The sequence below is a fragment of the Nothoprocta perdicaria genome, unplaced genomic scaffold (assembly GCF_003342845.1).
Source record: "Nothoprocta perdicaria isolate Ctin4 unplaced genomic scaffold, notPer1 scaffold_207, whole genome shotgun sequence".
In the NCBI taxonomy this organism is placed as follows: domain Eukaryota; kingdom Metazoa; phylum Chordata; class Aves; order Tinamiformes; family Tinamidae; genus Nothoprocta; species Nothoprocta perdicaria.
Window position 1 is genome coordinate 483,570 of NW_020455283.1, and position 20,479 is coordinate 504,048.

The following is a 20,479-nucleotide window of genomic DNA, read 5'->3' on the forward strand; positions in this document are numbered from 1 at the left end:
ACAAGCACAACTCAACAGGGGCTGATCAACGGGCCCAGCGGCTGGCAAAAGCAACCGCTCCGTCAGCCCCACACCGTCACTCGAGGCATCTTGATGGGCTTTCCTTCCCCAGCCCCAGAGCGTGCGCACAGACTCATTAGCGCCAGGCTGTAATGAGTACGGGTGCTTGCTCAGTGTGCACTAATCCTGCTTGCCCAGCCGAGCCCTTCCTCTGCTCTCGGGCTCTCAAGATGAAGCTTCTTCCCTACTCTCGCACTAAAGCGAGTCATGTTGCTTTAGGAATTCCTGCCCGTGGATATGAGATATTAAAGGGTGTAAAGTACAGTAAGAGGAAGCATCAGAATAGGACGAAACGTGAAGGCTGGGCAGGAGGGCAAGGCTCGGGGTTTGGGTCGCAGCAGCCCCACGTTCCAGGCAGCACATAAAGGTCTGGGCTCTGAGTGGTTCCCTGGAGGCACTTCAGTAACTGGAGAAGGCTCTAAGGTGACCAGGCATCTAAGGTCAGTGCCTAAAATTAAGTGGAAGAAATCTGGGCCTGCGCATGCAAAGCAACACAAAATGGCACAATACACATGAAACATCTTGCATCTACTTCTCATGCCAATGTTCTTATTTAACAAGTGTACTAGTAAGGCCACTTCTAAACATCTTCTGACATCTGAAGTCTATAGAGCAGGTGACAATTTTTACTATTTTTTTTTTGTATGTGCAGGACAACCTGGAAATTTATTTCAAATTAAAAAAAAAAAAAACACAACAAAACAGATTTTGAAATATTCCTCCTAAGAAATATTTTCATTTCATGCTGTCAAAATGTCATGTTTTGCTTCTATTTAACTCAAACATTTTGTTTCCAGTAAAATGGATTCCAACAACTAGATATATTTTAAAAAGCACTAAATAAATAAAACAGTTGTTGTAAAAAAAAAAAACATATTATCTGTGCGCACGTTTTTAAGAACATTCATGTACTTTTGAGAAAACTACAGCATTCTGAAATTACTACATTTTGAAGCACTACTACATTTTGAGAGCTGCAGCTTTTTTGTATTTTTGGGAAACTTCTCATTTTCCTGAGACACTGAGCAATATGGGGCATATTCAGCATATATTCTCCAAAACACTCACTGGATGGTATCTGAGCGAAATTCTCGCATTTACACAAGCCTGGATTCCTGTGCTGCTAGTATCCTAATAGGAATTTTCCTTGCTGCAGAACGGAGTGACAGCGTTTCAAGAGGCCCCATAGCAACGGGAAGGAAAATGAGCACTTCAGGGGTCACTTTCGATGTGTTTCAGAGGAAAGCCCCCGCTCCCCCGCCTTTTATTGCTGCTTATCATCTGCAGTGCTACCTCCCCCGACACAAAACATGTATTACTCCCCCTGAGGCAAAAATTAATTTACTAAACCGTATTTCAGGGAAATGCATGAAACCTGTATGTTCTGCACACCGATTTTACTGGCTTAAGTGAAAAGGAGGGAGGAAAAGAGAACCAACTACTGCAGTTCTCAGGGGTGGCACCAGTTTCTTTTAGTAACTTCTCAGGCTGCAAGGGGCCTAAGAGGACAAGGTGATTTGGGCTCCTCGGGGCTTGCACTGAACGCACATGTGCTCTGATGGGAACCAACTGAAACTGCTGATTGCCACGTGCCTCCGGCTGCACGGGAACGACATCGAGGGCGGCGTGACGTTGGAGAAGAGGTGCCTGAGATGGGATCTGATCCATATGTACAAATACCTGAAGGGCGAATGTAGGGAGCAGGAAGGAGCCAAACTCTTCTTGGTGGTGGCCAGTGACAGGACAAGGGGCAATGGGTGTAAGTTGCAACACAGGCAGTTCCATCTCCATGTGAGGAGGAACTTCTTTCCTGTGAGGGTGACAGAGCCCTGGCACAGGCTGCCCAGGGAGGCTGTGGAGTCTCCTTCTCCGGAGACCTTCCAAACCCACCTGGATGCCGCCCTGTGCCCTGTGCTCTGGGTGTCTGGAGCAGGGGGATTGGACTAGAGCATCTCTAGAGGTCCCTTCCAACCTCAACCAGTCTGTGGTTCTGTGATTCTGTAACAGTTACGACCATCACGCAGAGGTGGAAGAGAAAGCGACCTGCAAAGATGCGACGTGAGGCCGGAGCAGTTCGTTCTGCAGAGAAATGTCATTTCCATTAGCAGCAATTAATATCTGGCCCCCTGGTTACTCATGTCTGTGGCGTGCCGTTAACACACTGTATAATTCTACATAGCTGATGCTCCATGGAGAAACATTTCAGAATAGTGCACTTGTTTTGTGGGGGAAAAGACGAAGGGAGAAACGTGTTTTACCCAATTTACAGGATGCTTCCTCCACTAGGAACCAGTATTTGGGGGGGAGGTGAAGGAATTAATCCATGCTGATACAGAGGGATCTGACAAGTAAAAGATGTGCACTCGTGTCTCCTTGAAAATACGCTCCAAGCAAGATCCCTGGCAAAAGTGGGGGCCGTGGAGATGGTTGGTTGGGCTGACCGCTCACAGCTGTGCTGACATATGGAAGCCAGTGCCAACGCGAGACAACCTGTTGTTCAGTGTCAGCAGGATAATGACGGAACAGGTTGGGCTCCCGCTCAGGGCCCTGAGTGGTGAAGGACGAACGCGGCAGCAACGCGCGGCCCTCAGCCGGGGCCAGGCACGATCCGGCACCGCCACCTCGGGAAACATCTTCCTTTGAACGTGACCCACTCCTACGGTGCTCTTAGTAACAGGTACTATGCAATAACGTGTATTTTTAATGAAAACAAACAAACAAAAGCATTAAAATGCTTTTTATTCCTATCATATCCAGTCTGGTTCATTCGATGGGATTAAGCTATTCTTTGAGAACAGAAGTTGAAATGCAGTGGAAGCCATTTAATTGCGTGGCACTGGACTGACACACTTTACTGCCCTTAATAAAAATCCTCCCCAAGGGGCTTCCTTCAAACCATAAATACTATCCTTGAACAGGATAGGTTAATACCTTGAGAAACTTACGGCAGTGCAATAAATGCCTGGAAATATTATTTAAAAAAAAAGGAGGAGCATACTGTTTAATTGTTTCAGATGACATTAACACGCAGAGAAACCTTTAAATCCTGCAATGCAGGGTTTCAAGAAGTGACATGAAATAAAATGCATTCTTACCACTAGTCTCTGTAGAAATTTTGCTTATTTGCAAATGAAAATGTTAGTCCCCCCAACACCTGAAAGACTACTGAGTTATAAAAAAGCACATGAAGGGCCATTTTATAAAAGCTAACACAGTTTGTAGGACCCACCTTCCTTAATGACACTCTCCTACTCACTGTCATTACAGAACAGCCAGAACAAAATGGCCCAAAGCTGCAGTTGTTTGCCATTCGCAAAACCCCAAACTCCTCCTGAAAACTCCTTTCAAGTTCAAGACCAATTATTCTTTGCTAACTTAGTGCAATTCCCAAAACACGTTTTCTTGGCCGTTTTCAGGCTTTCAAAGCAGTGTTGCAGCAAGCCCCGCATGTCCTCACATGGCTCAGCACACAAACAAACCAGAGGCTCCCAAGGCCGTGGTTCCACGTGACCAACAGCAAAGCTGCCCCACAAGTGTGGGGCCGAGCTCCTGGGCCCCCTGCTTCGGAAAGCACAGGCTGCCCTTCGTACTGCACTTGGGCGTGTGGCAACAGAGCGGCCCCAGCAGACACTTGCTACTGGAAGAAAACACTAACAAACTGAAAGAGACACAGCAAACCTTGGGCCCTTAAACTTTACAGCTCCATTTTTTTTTAAGCAAATTTGACTCTCAAGCCTGTCTCAGAATCGTAACAACTCTACTACTGCAAGCTACTGAGGAGGAAAAACAAATTAGTAAGAGAAAGATGGGCTTGCCAGCATGTGGGCCGAGAATGAACACTGGAACATAAGCCTGTCCCGCCTCAGTGGCAAGGGGAGGCAGATCCTACTTCTCCTTTCCACTGGCTTCTGACCGACTGCTTCCGAGCATTTCTGCCTCGCCTTCCCCACATGGAGGAAACGAGGCATCAGGGCTGACCTGTCCCACACCATAACGGTGGTGCTTGAACAAGGCACAGGGACATACTCGTGAGAAGCACCTTTGCAAGGCTGCAGCAGCCCAGCTGCTCGCAGGAATTCTGTCTGCTTCCCCACCTGAGTGCCAGGCAGGGGCACGAGCCTTTTTACTGACAGCAACAGACTTACCTGGCCCTGGAGCTTTCCCCCTCAGTACCAGCTGGTAGTCAAGCCAGGCTTCTAATGCACGAGGTCACTTCAAAAGCCTCCACACTGTGTAACTGAGGACACCTAATGCTTCTTCCTTCCTTGAAGTCCTGCTACTATTTTCACCGGGGACATCAATACCCACAGGTTAGCTGCAGCAACTGTTAAAAGAAGGACTTTTTTCCCCCGACTCTAAATCTGTTGCCTTTCAGTGTCACAGACAGATCCTTGAACTCTTATGGGGGCAGTTAAATAAGCACTACTAATTAACCTTGTATCATAACCTTCTATSATGTATTGTGTTTTTTCATTGTCCTGCCTCCTTTTCCTCTCCTCTCCTGTCTAAATTCCTACGCCCCTCTTCATATGAGAGCTTCCTACTTTTGATATTGCTCTCTCAAGCTCCAAAATTGCTTTATTCTGTAATGCTGTATTCAGGGTGGCATTCCAACTAATGAAATTGTTTTCTGTTGTTTTATTATACATGCAAACGTTTCTCATAGCTTTGTTGCTCAGAACAACACACGGATTCTCCACCCCAGCGGGAAAAGCGAACCTAAATCCCAGTCCATGCTGCTTACGTATACATTTATCTGCCTTGCATTCCCAAACCCCAGCCATCCAGCGTTGCTAACTGCTCCCTAAAACACGGGAAACACGGGAAAACTTCTGCTACTCATTAGGAAACAAAACAAAGAAAATAACCCAAAATGCCTGTGTTTGGTAACCACCAGTAAAATCTTTATTAAGCAACAAATCATCTCCTGCATGCGAATGTAGCAATCCAGTTCCACTATAAATTATTCTCTGATCAAAGTTCGAAGCAGCTTTTCTAAAATTTGTACAAACTGCTTCTATCTAATTATTGTAATATTGCCACATTTACTTGCTAAACAAACCGATCCTTCTTTCCATCAACAAAATCCCTCGGTCACTGCAAATAAAAGAAATAAAAATCATGTCCTCCTAATATATAAATGTTGCATTAGTTGCTAAGTCTCTAGATAAGTCAGAAGTCTGCAGTCCTAATATTCAGAATAGTGGAAAACAAACAGAAGGGCCCTGTAGCTATGCTCGCAATCTGTGCTAGCAAAACATCTGACAGCTGCAACACTAACAAAATTAACAGTGGATGAATTAGTACCAGACGCTAAACAGTTGCCGCAGAAAAACTCATCCATTCCTTCTCTTCTTCCCCTTTTCTTCAACCTGGCTACCCCACCACTTGATAAAATCAACACTCGGTTTCATTTTTCCCCTGTTGTTATTTTTTGAAAGATGTTCCACAAATACCCTTCCATACATAAGGCGCAGAACGTGGCGCCGTGATCTCTGCGGGTGCTTCAAGCCACAGCTCGCAGCCCAAAGGACCATGTCCCGGTTCTCCGAAATCCCTGGAGCAGGGAGCACGTGGCAACCCCCGGAGCTCTTCACGTGCCCGTTTCGGGGGTTCCACGTTACAGAGCTGCCAGCTGAGGAAGGGCAGCACCTGCCCCTGGGGTTCCTCACCCGCTCTCTGCCTACGGGCAAATCCCTTTTTCCCTGTTCCTTTTTCTCCTCTACCTTCCTTGCCCCCTTCCCTGGGATTTCCTGCACTGACCCCTCTTCAAACCATTCCTGAGGAAGGATGCTCGGATCAAACGCAGGCTTTTGGAGACATGCAGAAACATTGGGATGCTCCAGGTGGTCACCTGAGGGCACAAGGACATCAGCAAGGACAACTCCAGGCACTGGAGCTCAGCAAAGGAGGCAGCGGCGCCAGGCACCAAGCCGTACACCTACCCCAACTGCATCTTCCAGCACCCAAATATGCCACTAGTCTGCTAGCAGATTAGCAAAAAGACCCAAATCCATCAACACCAGCTCAAACAAAATTAATCTATTCACAAGCTACTTCCCTGCCCGGGGAGAGCACCCCATCAGCCTGCTGCCGTGCAGGAGAAGGGAGCTGCTCTTTGGCCCTGCTGCTGCTCTTTGGCCGGTCAGCACGGGGCAGCCCAGCCCGAGGCAGAGGCAGATCCCACCACCCACAGGCATCCTCGGCATTTCCACTAGTCAAATCTACATCAGGAGTTGACTATAAAAAGTATTGGGTGCAACAGCTTAGCGCTCGGCGTGTGTGAGTTCAGAGCCCTCCTCTGCAAGCTGCAAGAAGCTACTCCAAACAGTGCTCGAGTAAATGGGAACATGGGCCTGGAAACACAATTCCTGCATCGCTGAGTCCAGTTCTTGATATCACAGCTAAGCGCAGCCTTTAATCTATTTCATAAACTCTCAAGTACAGTGGTACATTAGTAGATACATTAGTAAGGTCATATATTAGTATTCCCAGCTCCAAAATGGGCAGATTCTGCTTTATACCCGCTTTGGCAGCTCTTCACACAAGATCTTAACTAAAGAGAATGAAAGAGATGAAAAAGCAGAGTCCAACTCAAATCCTTGACCAAAAGGCAACATTCCCCTTTCCCTCAGCTTCGTTGTACAAGACAGTGCTGTTTAAATAACAGCCAGGATTATATTTCTGTTGAGAAGCTCCAAGGACTCTGCCTAGGAACTTCTGCTGGAAGGAGCATGAAGGAGCCATGGGAAAGGCAACCCCTCCACAAATGCAGCTTCCCTGGCTCCCTTGAAAACCTGCTTACATGTTTACAAAATCAACAAAATAACTCCATAGTTAAAACACTCCCAAATGCCAGTGGATGTGTAAACATATACATTCAGTTCATTCTTAAAATTCAAGTCACAGGCACTCAAAAAATGTTACTCTGAGGTCACCTTAGTCTAAAACTAAAGTAATGTTGATATACTGTAGAGCAAAAAAGTTTGGGATACATCTCCTAGATCAATCTAGGCCATGTTTTATTTCTACTCTTCCCTTTTAAAAGCAATTAGGAGAGAACACTGGGTGAGAGGGACTCCTGATTAAACCTCATGCGGCAATTTCTACCTGGACTGCATCCTTCTTACTGGTCTTTCCCTTCAAAATACAGACACTATCACACACTATAAATACCTATGCAGCCCACACAGCAAAAATACTCACCTGCATATTCATCTGATCCTCATAACTTTTGAGCCTATTAGCCAGATTCAAACAAATTTGATGTAAATTAGAAATATTTCATTAAAATTTATTAAACACGTGGACAGGGAAAGACAATAGCCTTCCACTTTACTAAACAGCAGAGAATCCACATATGAGGACAATAAGGTTCTGAGGATTATTTTTGAGGACAAATAGAAAATAACAATGGATTTCTGTACCTGAATTTAATTGTCCCTGCTCTAGTCTAAAAGCTTCTGTTTCTTTATAGGATATTTTAATCCTGTGCTTGCACAGTGAGGTTGCCTTGTGGTAGTGGTCAGTAGTAAATTTCCTCTTAACTCCCCTGCTGCAGAGCACTTAAAATCCCATAAAAATATTGTGACAAACACATTAACATGCATTATTAACTTCCAAATCTTTCAAATGCAAGATTCAGCTCTATCATATTTCAGTTACTCTGCCTCTACAGCTTCTTTTCCTTGTAATGTCTGTATCTAAATATTTCTATCGACTTTTAAAAAGGCCTTCTACAGGGGTTTTGAAAGGCAAGATGGTTTGTGTCTTAATTTAGGACACCTACAAATACCAAACATCTTCCACTCCAAGAAACAGGGGTGTCTTTAGGGCTTGTGAGCATTTGCAATCTGGAGCTATATGCCATTTTAATAGTGCTTCAAGTCCTTACTTGTTAGACCCTTTCTGATATTGGATTAATGCCAAGGACAGACACGACAGCAGACGTTTCACATTTAAAAGCTTATCTTTTTTTTTTTTTTCTCCTAAACACAGATTTTGCAATACTGGCACAGCTTTGTCCTAAAACACAACTTCCAACAAAACCTGAGTGGCGATTTTGTTCCCTTCAGTTTCTCTATGGTACATCCTATTGGAAATTTTAAGAATAAATAAATAAAATACTAACGACACTTACTTTTGACAAAGCTGGCTGAACAGCACTTTGGGAGAAAGAGGACCTTTTCCTGCCTCCTTCATGCTGTGAAGGAACAAGAACATGGCTGAAGTCAAGGGTCCTGGGCTGGAGAGGTTCACCATCAAAGGGTCCTTCAAAGGAAAAGTAAACGGAACATCAGATTCCATAATGAGTAACATGTAGGACTTGTTTCAGGTTAGTACATTTATACTTAAGAACAATACAGCTTTCAGCCTTACCAGCCTTACTCTTATTTTTTTTTAAATCTTGTTGTCACCTATATGATTGAAAGAGTCAAGGAAAAAGCTTATTTAAAAAATAATAGCTACAAAATTAACCAATTCTTGATGAGCAAATAGGTTGGTAGCCAAGAAATTTTGGAAACAGGAATGTCAATAATTAATGAAAAAAGTAAAATACAGTAAAACTTTGGGTAACAAACAGGGATGAGTTCTTCAACACAGTTCTCAGCATATTCCTGGCTAACATTCAGAAGGCTCGAATATTCTTTCTTGCTACGTAAACCGTATTTACAAGCTGGATTTACAGTGCTGACATGGTGCTGCTGGGGACTCCAGAACATGAGGTGCCGCCTGCCCAGCAGCCAAACAAACTGCTCACTCTGTGCATCAAGAGACTGAGCTTGCCAGGTTCAAAGCTCAGGCTGGAAGCCATGCCAAAAGAGCAAGTAAAAATAAATAAAACAGTAATAAGAATAATTGAAAAAGCACAGCTCTTGGTCTGTTTTTGCGCATAATATTCACATTGCTTGGCTATACTTGAGTTTTCTAGTTTTTAAGTCTGCCTCACCTCTGTGTGCTCTATAAAACTATAAGGGCCAAGCAATTAAGATTTTGGGAGAAGCTTAAAATTATGTCACTGCCACGTAAACACAGTGGAGCACAGATATAAGGTCACCTGGTAGCAGGGTAATTTATCACAAAATCTTCTCTAAAAAGCACCAGGGAGGGCAGTCCAGGAGGGTCCCCGCAGTGCCATGGAGGTGGCGGCTCCGGCCTGGGCCGCTTCTCCAGCCACCTCTGGCAGCTCCAGCACGTCCCAACACCGGCAGGACCCGGCCGGGGGTCATTTGGGGCAGTGCCAGGGCCGGGACCCCTCTCAACCCGCTCTGTCCCCACACAAACACGGCAGCCTCCGCGCTGTGAGGGGCCGGCGCGGGGCCCGGCGCGGCCGCGGTGCTCCTCGCTGCTACCAGCCGGTCTGATTCTCATCAGAGCAGACTGCAGCTTCCCCAGGGATATTAGAGAAGATGCCCCTTTACAACACACACCTCCCCCTCCAAAATAAGGTAAGCACTGCGGATCCCCACAGATATTGCACTGCTAAAACTCAAAAATGCCCTGTACCAAGCAGGAGGCTACGCTCTCCTACGTTACCGCTGGTTAGACCCACTGAGGTCCCACTGCACGAACACACAGGAATCAGAAAATACAGTCTTTCTCCAGGGATTTTATTTACACTGTAAGCACTCACATTAAATTAAAAAAAAATAAGAAAAAAAATATCTTTCACCCTTATGGCTGTGCAAGGTTCCCATCAAGCATGAACCAACACAGCACTGTCCCTGCAAGCCTCCGGGCACAGGCTGCAGATCTCGGTTGTGGCTCAGCAATAACCTACTGAAACGCTGCTGCTCAGAGCTGCTATTAGAGGCAACGGGGGTAAGAGCGCAGTGAATTCCACACTGCTCTGGCCCGGGGGGGCTACGCACATCACCAGGGGCAGCCAGCAGGACTCTGCAATCGTGGAGGGATCCGGAGCAGCTCCCAGCCCACCAACCCTCAGCGCCACCAGAAAGCTCCCGGCACACAGCGGAAAAACAGAAAGGAAATTAAGAAAAGGGAGTAAGAAAACCTCTGTACTCTGCTTGCCTTAGCTGGCAGATGGAAAAGGGTATTACATTATTGGAAAATTTATAAAGATATTATAAAAACCTAAGTCTAATAAATTACTGGGAACAGTAGCATATTCTTTTGATTATAATCACAGTCCCCCTTTCCCACATGCCTGCAATGAACTGAAGACAGAAATTTGGTCCTCAGTGGAATTTTGCTTCTCTACATTTAACTGTCTGGCTAGGAAACTGGTAATATATTTTACAAATCTTTCCAAAGAAGGTAAGAAGGCAATCTGAGACAGCCTGGAATAAAGTATTTCATGAACACTTTATACAGCTGAATATACTATTTTCTGTATCATCTATGCCCATTAAAGAAAAAACATGGGAAATAAATACAAGTCAGCCACTCTTAAGGTCAAGTGACATTTCCTACTTTGATATCACGGAATTTCAAAGGCAACTGCTACTTCTTCAAGGCTGAACAAATAGTATTGTAAATAGATATCAAGCGTTCATAGATATCAAGCTGGATTAAAAAAAAAATTGAAGTCAAACAGAAAACAGAGAGTAGGAGCAAGTCTTCCAAAGAAATGCTCCAGCTTCCTCCCACATTCCCTGAATTTGTATTTCTCACTGCATACTTACCAGTTGGGAGTCTGAAGTATGACAGATTTTCAGCTTTGTTCCCTTCTCCTTCATCTCATACATCAGTTCATTTAGTATGTGAGTCTGTGCCAAGTTCTTGAAGGAAAAGATAAACAAACAATACTGATCTTTCAATGATACTGTTTTCTTCAGTTATAAACTCTAGCATTGGAAATAGGTAACAGATTCAATAAATATAGCACTGAGGTTTAAATCAGATCACCAGAAAACACCGGTCTCTCCCACACAGGAGATCTCAGGATGTTTCCCAAACTATAACTGTTTCTGTTTCTACAATTCCCCAAAGTTCTCAGTAACTACATTGTTATTTCTGTTAAACAATAGCACTCATTAATTTTAAGAGGGTTTTTTCCTTCTATATGTGAGGAAATCACCTATGAGAAAGCATTTGTTCCTTTTAAACTCTGAAGTCTCCCTCCGTGCCCCAGGAAGAAGCACACATAGACTGGAACACAGATAAGCATTACACAACTGAATTTATGAGAACCAACTCAATGTACCTCTTTTTTTTTCTTTTTCTTTTTCTTTTTCTTTTTCTTTTTCTTTTTCTTTTTCTTTTTCTTTTTCTTTTTCTTTTTCTTTTTCTTTTTCTTTTTCTTTTTNTTTTTCTTTTTCTTTTTCTTTTTCTTTTTCTTTTTCTTTTTCTTTTTCTTTTTCTTTTTCTTTTTCTTTTTCTTTTTCTTTTTCTTTTTCTTTTTTTGGTAAGCTTCAATTACAAATCACTTAGCAAATCACTTAGGTCTCTCCTGAATATATGGACAGACAATGTGCAGCAAATTTACTCCTTAAAGTTTACTGCTTTTCGGACGAATTTTGCAGTTGTCTCCACCATATACACAGAGTATTCTAGTACTCTATTCTACAAACATTCTACATGTTTGTAGTAGCTTTATGTCATTTTCTCATTTCTGCCTGCAGACACACAGAGGTCTCCGCTCAACTAAGAAGCAATAGGAAATCCCAATCTAAAACCCATTTCCACTGGGTTGTTTCTGGGTTCAGTATCCTGGATTAGTTATATCCTCAACGTCAATAAAAGCTTATCAGGATAGCTCATGCTGTTCAGAAAGCAAAAAAAATAAAACAACATCAATAAAAGTACTTTTATATCTGCATCCATTGTAAGGACTTAAACCAACACAACTCACTGTGCAGACATCGGTGCTTGAACATTTAAATTATGCATAAAGTACCACTTTGACACCCACCAGTGTGGTAAATGTAGTGTATTACTCATGACTGCCTAATGAGGAACTACAAATAACACCATGTGCTGGAATACAACCCCCCCGCACACAGCATGTATAACACACTTGACATTTTCATTTGTCAAATGTTACTGATCTGGGAATTCTTTTTTGTTATACCAGAAAATACTGCTTAGAAGGGAGGGAGTGAACAGGATTTGAAAAAGGCCTTCAGAAAGTAGCACGAAGATTGACAGCCTTTTATGGACTCCCCATTTTAAACAGATTAAGTATATCTGAAATCTATCAAGAGAAAGCTGTATATATCGTATCTTTCTATCTTACCTGCATGACAGCATTAAAGAAGCACGTATTTCCTAAATTATTTATTCCTTTAATTGGAACTGATGCACCGTTGCCAGGCCCTTTTCCTCTCAGTATTTCACTTGTTTCGGTATTTTCTTCACGGAGTCGGATAATTTTTGATGAACCTGTAATTAAACTATCAATTAGCATTACAATATAACTTTGCAGTCTAAATGATTCCATCCTTAAGTACATCAGGGTTACCTTCTAGCATATACTGCAAGACACCCTGATGCTACTTGCTCTTTCCAGTCTTTATAAAAGATGAGAAATGTCAACAGCTAAACCCCTGGAAAAAGTCTCCAGCCAACATATAGCCAACAGTCCACAACAAATAAGCTATCCCAGTTATTAACAATGACAAATAAATAAAAACAGGCTTTATTAGTTTATGAACAAGAGCTGCTTTAGATGTATGCTCGCTATACAATGCAGAAACACCACACAGGAGCTCTCACTCTGCTTCTTGGTGCATTGAAAAACAGGTAGCCAGAAGTCACCACCTGAATACCGAAGTTATTTACCAGTTTCTGTACTCGGCTCACATTGGCTTGTGCAACTCACTCAGCAGCAGAATCTGAGTTGTTTGTTTCCCCCCCACCAACCTTCCTTTGTCACTGCCCGAGGAGCTGCTAACACAACCCAAATACGCACAGTGCTGTTTGGTTTCTAAAAGCAAAAAAAAATCTAAACTCAAAAATTTCATAAAACTGCCATGAAATATGCTACCAGTACAGCATCGGTGCATTTTCCCATTTGCCTTATTATTTAAATAGATGAGAGACAGCAAAGTTAGACAGTCATTAACTTGTAGCCTAGAGGTAATGGGAAGACTTGAGATAACAATATTTAGCCTGAAATTCTACTAGCAACTTTCATACTGTCATGGTTGCAGGACTAAATATGAACATTACTGACATCTGCAGTGTCTTAAATATTGATTAACAATGCACATCAATGTAAACGAGTTATGGACTTAATAGATGCCAAGAACTGTGATGCTGCAATCTATGTCTTGACATATGAATTCATGTATTTGTTCTAATGAGTTTCACAGTGAAGTCTCATTAAAGTGCTCCTGAGAAATAACTAACAGACCTATTTACGTTAATGAAATGCTCATGCCAAAAGGTTCTTTTATGTACACTGCTAGGCACTTTCTTGCTTACAAAAGGAAAATAATGTAATCAAATAAAAATCACCCATTAAAAATATCCATCGCATCTCTGATGCAGTTTGTCTGCACCCTATACCAGTTGAGGAATTTTCTTTTTCCCCTTTTTTGTTTTTCTGAGTCTGGCAAAATGCAGACAGAGCTGCTTTGCTGGCCAAAAGCACCTTAAAGCATTCTCAGTAAAACTGCTTGCAGAGCTTTAAAATATCCCCGGTTCCACTGGTGTGGAAGGCAGCAAAAGGACAAAGCAGGAGACCAAATCCCCTCTGCAAGAGCCCACCAAGGGTTTTTGGAGCCGGCAGATGACCAACGGCGTGGGCACCGCTGCCCCCCAAAGAGGCTCCCATCTTGGGGCTCGGGGTGTCCTGCTGCTCCGCCCGGAGCCCCCGACAGGCATCGGCACGAGAAGGTGCTGCCAATATCTGCAGCTTGAAGGCGCTGCTCAGGCTCAGAAAGTCAGTGAAATTACTGGAGTCTTCTTGGCTCTGAGAGGTGTGCCATACACAGAAGTGCGGGGAGAAGAGATGGTTAAAATAATAAAAAAATAAAAAGCCAAAATTGTGTAAATAATTTGTGTATTAGTATACCACAGTTGTTGCATTTATCCATCGGCATTCCAAAACATCTGGGACAGCATCTTAAAGTAAACAATGTTCACAAGGGCCATCTGGACAAAACTGCAGGCAAAAATTAAAGCATAAGCATATGGAAAAGCAGATTTTTCTCTTCCCTTCAGCAGTGCGGGATGACAAATGTCAAACCTAGATCTGTCCACGCTTCACTGTGCTGTGCTTTGCAGCACCACCTGGCTCTCCTTGCACAGCCACCAAATATGGAGAGCGCGGCCGCAGCCGACCGTGTCTGCAGGGCAGACGCGCTAAAAGCCTCTCACGTCATGGCTAAATGGCAGCTTCACACAAGTAGCCAGCTCCCGCTTGCTGAACCTTACACAGAAATCATTTAGGCGGCGGGGAAAACAAAGTAAAAGCATCCAGCTTTGTGGCAGGAGCTCTGTGAATACGTCGCCGCAAAACGCACGAGATGACAGGCGGATCTGGGATTGCACGGAGCAGGGTGAGATGGATAGAGACAAGGACAAGTACCAGCAGAATAACGAGCTGGCTGCTGACATCCAGGAACCTTCTTTTATTCATCAACATTATAATTACTGCTTCTTGTCTTTCAAGAAAGTTTACAAATCCATTTCCTGGACATGGTACTAAGTTTTTTGTTCGTTTGTTTGGGTTTGCTTTGTTTTTCTGTCTGTGAAAAAAAAATGCTAGAAAAACGTTGCTCTGCCATCACAAGCACTATCTGGTATCCATCTTTTTCCATGCACAGAATTTCAAGGACATACCCACAGCCATAGGATGAACAGCAGTTCTTAATTTAACTCTGGAAAGTCCCCAGTCAGCAATAAATGACAGACAGGCCTAAAGCTGGATGTGTTTAGTTGACATGTGAAGAGTTGGTCAGTCTTAATAGAAGATGCTGGTAATGACTGTGGCAGCTAATACCTCCACAGATTGTGGCTGCAGGGGCTTCCAGCAAGACAACCCAAGGTTACGAGCCCGTTTTAATCAGAGAGTAATATGTAATTTTTTAAAGTGAATTTTCCCTGAACTGTTTCATACAGTCTTCCCAGCTAAATCTTGTAATTCTGTGACATTTTTAAAGGAGTGTTTTTAGAAAAGTGACTTTTAGGCCAGTATAGTTACACGACAGATGAAGACAAAAGGGTTCTTATCTAAATGGCTTTATTTACTGGGCCTAACCACTCCTGGCCAGACAGCACTCCAAGAAAAGAAAGGGTGGAAAAAGGCAGCCTGGGGACACTAGCTATTAAATAGGAACTCTTGTTGATATTAACACAGGAAAGGGAGGCAAAAAACACGTAAGTAATGACAACTGTGCTGTTCAACTTATTCATGTTGAATAAGCTCCCTCCATGCACAGAGGTTGGACTAGATGATCCCTAAAGGTCCCTTCCAACCTCAAGGATTCTATTTTCGATGACTCAATGACTCCTGCCCATAGCTCGCTATCCCATCCCTCAGACACTTGCCGTGATTTCCCCCAGTCCTCTGCTCTTCCCAGGCACTGTGAGCATCAGACTCACGCAGCCCGACGTCCCGTCCCAACCTGGGCAGGGACAGACAATGAACTTGGACCATTTGACCATCTCGTGCCCCTGCTCTGCCTTCCAAACAACCTCCCCTGCTCACACCCAGCCTTGCACGGGGGAGGCCTTCCTGCCACCCCGCTTCCCTCCCCATCCTGGGGAAATGGCCCTTCCCAGCACATGTCCAGGAAGGGCAGGGGCAGCTGGAGCCTGTTGGAGAGCTACCACTCTTGGCTGCGAAGGCCACCACAGCCACCTGTGTCGCCACCTACTAGTGCTCAGCGTCTGTCCTCCCTGGCGAGCTCGGCGGGAGGCCGCCCTCGGTCCCGCTCCTGCACAGCACCGGCCTGACGCGCTCCTCGCTCAGACCTCTAAGCACCACGGCACTATCGAGAGCTACGCAGCTTAGCAACTAGAACAAATCTAGGGATTAAAAGAAAGAAAGATCACAGCACTGGCATGTCCTCCTGTATAAGATGCCCAGAAAACGTGCCACAGATTCTGTATCAATCGACCTTGACAGTGATTCAAATATTCGCAGTGCACACGGACTTCTAAACCTCTCCCGCTGGAGCTGAAACGGACCCGGGGTGCAGCTGGTGTGCAAGCAAAACGATAAATGACATTTAATTTTTCTTTTACCTGGGGGAGCAAGCATTTTTTGCTTGTCTTTTCAATACTTTATTATCGTTATTATTATTATTAGAAAGGAGGGTGCTGGGATACGCACTTCTGTTCCAAGGTCAAGCCTTTTGTAGTGAATGCAGCTCTGGTACTTCAGGCAAAGGTCTTCACAGTAAAAGCAAGGTTAATAGACGGCCTTTCTCTTGCCAAGTTCTCATCATTCTCTATCATGAAATAGGCTACTAAATTGTCTAGCACTCCTTTTTTTATTTAAAAAGATAAGTTTTTTCAACGTTGTGCAATAATGCAAACCTAACCCTTAGAAACCCTTCAAAAAATAGCACTGTTCACTTTTTAAATGGTCACTAGTTTTTAATCAGCTTTATGGTTATTTTATACGTTATTTTAAGACCGGTTTCTCCTGCAGTGTTACAGTCCTACCAAATATAAGACTACAAAGTACAGCTTTATTTCTGTAGTCCCATCTGAATGCTATAAACTAAAACTCATGTCCATCCACCACGGAAGAACAAGGTATCCAGTCACGAGATTTCATCATCCACGTTCAAAGGACCTGTGCTGCTCCTCACAAGTAAATTAGTGTGTAGAGAGCAAAGGGAAGACTGTGCAGATGGAAAGCTCAAAATTTGAAGAAAAGGAAAAAAAATCCACTCGTGTAGTTTTCATTTCTTTGCAACATGTAATAATTAACAGTAGCCTTGCCAAGTAAGTGCACGGGACAGAAAATTCATGGCTGACAAGAGAAATGTCTTTTTGCTGAAACGTATCTCCTATTTGGATAACCAATATACGTGCTCCACAACTATATTTTTAACTACAGGTAGATACAACGGACTCATATAACTCCCAGCTTCAAATTAAATGTTGTGAAAGCCAATCATAAAAGAATTTTTAAATTTTTTATGATATTTTTTCAGTATGAATCCTTTGTCAAGCACTAATATTCATGGCCAAATGCAAATTGGAAAACTACTCATATGTTTTGTTGTGGCACACAAATTAATAAAGTTCACTTGTAAATTATTTTATTTAAATCTTAGTTTTACACCAGTTGCACTCACTAAGCTAGGAATCAAGTTTCTAAGCTTAACCTATCAACAAAATCAAGACAACAGAGCTTATAGAAAAAAAAAATCTCATTTCTCTACTTGACCTTCCCCACAATAAATTTGACTACTGAATTTGAGTGCAGATCATCTTCCTTCCCATTCTATGGCCACACAGATGAACGAAATCAGCAGGTCCACACAGCAATTCGGGGCGCGGGGGCTCTTCGCCGACCCCTCATCTCCGTTTGCCAGGGGAAAACCGCGCAGTCCACGGTCCTGCCTGCGAGGGCTGCGGCACCGCTGCTCTCCGGGGGCAAAGGCAGCGGCTGCCGGCGCGGTCGCTGTCCCTGGGAAGCTCACAAATGTCCCATGGACAAAGCTGCACCTGCCGCCCTCGGGAAGCGGCCGCCCGGCTGCCCCGGCCACAACACGCGGGCAGCGCTGGGTGGTGCAGCCGCGGAGCCGGCCCCGCTCCGGGCTTCCCTCTCGTGCCCAACATGACCTCCTAACCAAACAGACCCCCGTAAAGGAAAAAGAGGCGGGGGAAGGGGGAAAAAAAGCATTGCTGGGTACAACAAACCCTAGGATCAGATGCGAGAATCACACAGCTGCAAGCATTCTGTTGGGAACCCAGCACTGGGATTTATCTCAATCGCTTAATGTAATTACAAAAGCCAGTCATGTAGCAGTAATGTAATTTGCACATTTTTACAGCTGAAGTGAAGTCGAATCTTTACGAGAGGCTGAGTGAAAAACAGGGATCCTGCTGCCACGCTATTCCACCACATTAGTACCAAATGACAAGCATTTTGCTTTTGTTTATCTTCCAGGATGCATTAACTAGGAAATCTATATGCACCCTCCCGTACACGTTTAGACTAATTTGGAGGACTCCTTCTTTAAAGGACTCCTTCCCTTAAAAGAACCAGGAAAAAAATGCCTGACAGCCCTCACCATCACTTCCACCCAGGCCCATGCTGTATTTGCGCAAAAAATTCTGCACGTGCCCTTTGAATTGCATGAAGCACCACGCCAACCAGCTCCTCCTGACACAAAGTTTTGTCACAGTGACATGTTCTGTCAGGAAAATAAAGTAACAGAGTCGTCACGTTGTCTGCTTTTTGAATTGAAAGAAAAAGTAACTCGGTGGGGAGCACTACAATCACTTCAGAGAAACAAAAAACGAGCTGTAAGAAACGAGTATGGCAGAAGTGCCCATTGAAATTTCATGCTCCCCACTTAAAATCAGAAGAGTTTCTTTTTACTATTGCAATAAAAATATTGATCTTCTAGTAAATACACAAAACAAAAGAAGGAAATTTAAAAAATGCCAGTTAAAGTGAAACTATCACTAGAATGACAGTGAAAATATCAAGAAAGTACATTAATACAAATAGAGTTCATTGTCCTGTTACACCGTGTCTCCTTGTTGTTTTCTAGACAACAGCATAAATTACACTTTGATCTCAGATTAAAAAGAAAAAGAAAATCTTTAAAGGCAGCTTAACTTAAAAAAAAATCTTATCTAAGTTCTATTTCTGTAATGGAATCACTCATGTTTCAGTGTTCGGGAAAAAAAAAGCAAGAAAGACGGAGAGGGCACTGCTGTTAGATTTATCAAACTGATAAAATAACGTCCACTTGGTTTGGAGCTTTCCTCTTAGACACAGGAGCTACTCACCACTATATGGGTGCTTCTTGGCTTCCCCCGGTGAGCAGCCAGGACCAAGGCATGAGCGGGTGCCAGGCAAACAGCTCTTCCCTCCCTCCCTTCCTTTCTACGGCAGAGAGCCCAGCGCTGGCCCCTCTTTGTGCCAACATTGCCAGCGCTCTCCAGCGTTTCACCTTTAGAGCTGAACCTGGTCAGGGTTTGGGGCAGGTAGAGGGGGCTGCTGACTTTGATGTTTAAAACACCAGTGGATGTGCACACATGCACATGCTTTATGCGGGAATGCCGGCTTAGCCGTGAGCCGGAGCCGCCGGCTGGCACGGAGCTGCCAATGCCGTCGCCTTCCACGCGTGCTCCGGCCTCTTGCTGCTGAGGTGGCCCCTTTGCAAAGCCTGTGAGCGGATTCCTCAGCTTGGAGCAAGTAACTGCCAGGGGCTAAACAGGCTCCAGGACGGGCACGTGCCTGAACTGGAAGGATGACGGGTAACTTTGCAGCCAGGCTGGCCGTAACACACCGCGACGGTGGCACTCTCAGCCCTTCGAGCTGCCTCACGTGGGCTCTGCTGCACAGAAGAGCTGGTCCTGCCCCCCCAGCACTGCTGGCAGCTCCCTGTGGCCCCTCCGGCTCCTTCCACACGGAGTCCTGTCTCCCAGGGCAATCACAGCAGGGAACTGCTCTGGAGCAGAACTCGCCCAGGATCCCACCCAGCTCCGCTCCGCAGGCCGCTGCCCCGCGCTCCCAGCCAGTGTCCGGGCCGGCACAAGGGGGCTGCAAAGGAACAGGCAGAGCAGCAGCCAGTGCCGTCCGCCCTGAAGTGCAAAAACCCTGGGGAAACCTCACTGCGGCACACGTTGAAAAGAACCCCCCTTGCTGGCTGTATCCTACTGTGAATGCCTCCATTTGGGAAGTGTGCAAGGTTTACGAGTGACCGGGATATGCTCAACACAGCCCTATCACAAAAGAGGCACATGCAGAGGAAAACTGGGAGATGGCCCCCGCTTCATCCCAATATCCACTTCAAGAACTGAAAGTTTCCCCCTGAAAAGGGGAAACGGCTTTAAATCAAACAGAAAAAAAATGAAAACAACAAAAATCAACAAAAACAACACATCCTTGTCTCCTTCTTTCCTATATTTAAGTGAAATAGTCAGAATACCAAAAGAGAATACAGAATACCCAAATTAAATATACACCTACACCTATGTAGGTATGTATTATATGACAAGTACATATTCTGACAAATTGTACTATAAATATATGATTTTACAGGGATACCATGTCTACTTCAAGCATACTTTTTTGAAGCTGTTTTCATGTTCCTGGAACATCGTGGAATTATGGATGTTTAGTTTAAGACATTTCACAGAAAAGTTCTGAACTCCAAACTCAGGAAACTTTAGAAAACGAAAAATGGGAAAAAAAACAGCATACAACAGAAACATTTCACTCCTGAAAATCTTATCCAGAAGTTCAAAAACAGAGTGAAATTGTTTCCTTTAAATTAAATGAAACAAATACTACAGCACTTGTCTCTGCAAA

The 20,479-nt window shown here is 44.1% G+C and overlaps 1 protein-coding gene across 1 annotated transcript in view; it reads right to left on the reverse strand.

Moving 5' to 3' along the window:
- USP45 (ubiquitin specific peptidase 45) overlaps positions 1–20,479 on the reverse strand; it is a 44,563-nt gene that overhangs the window by 14,916 nt on the left and 9,168 nt on the right. The window contains exons 6-8 of the mRNA XM_026038313.1: positions 12,260–12,405; positions 10,707–10,802; positions 8,201–8,331 (exon numbers count right to left, since the gene is read on the reverse strand). Of these exons, the coding sequence (XP_025894098.1) occupies positions 8,201–8,331; positions 10,707–10,802; positions 12,260–12,405 (373 nt within the window). The remainder of the gene's footprint in view (positions 1–8,200; positions 8,332–10,706; positions 10,803–12,259; positions 12,406–20,479) is intronic.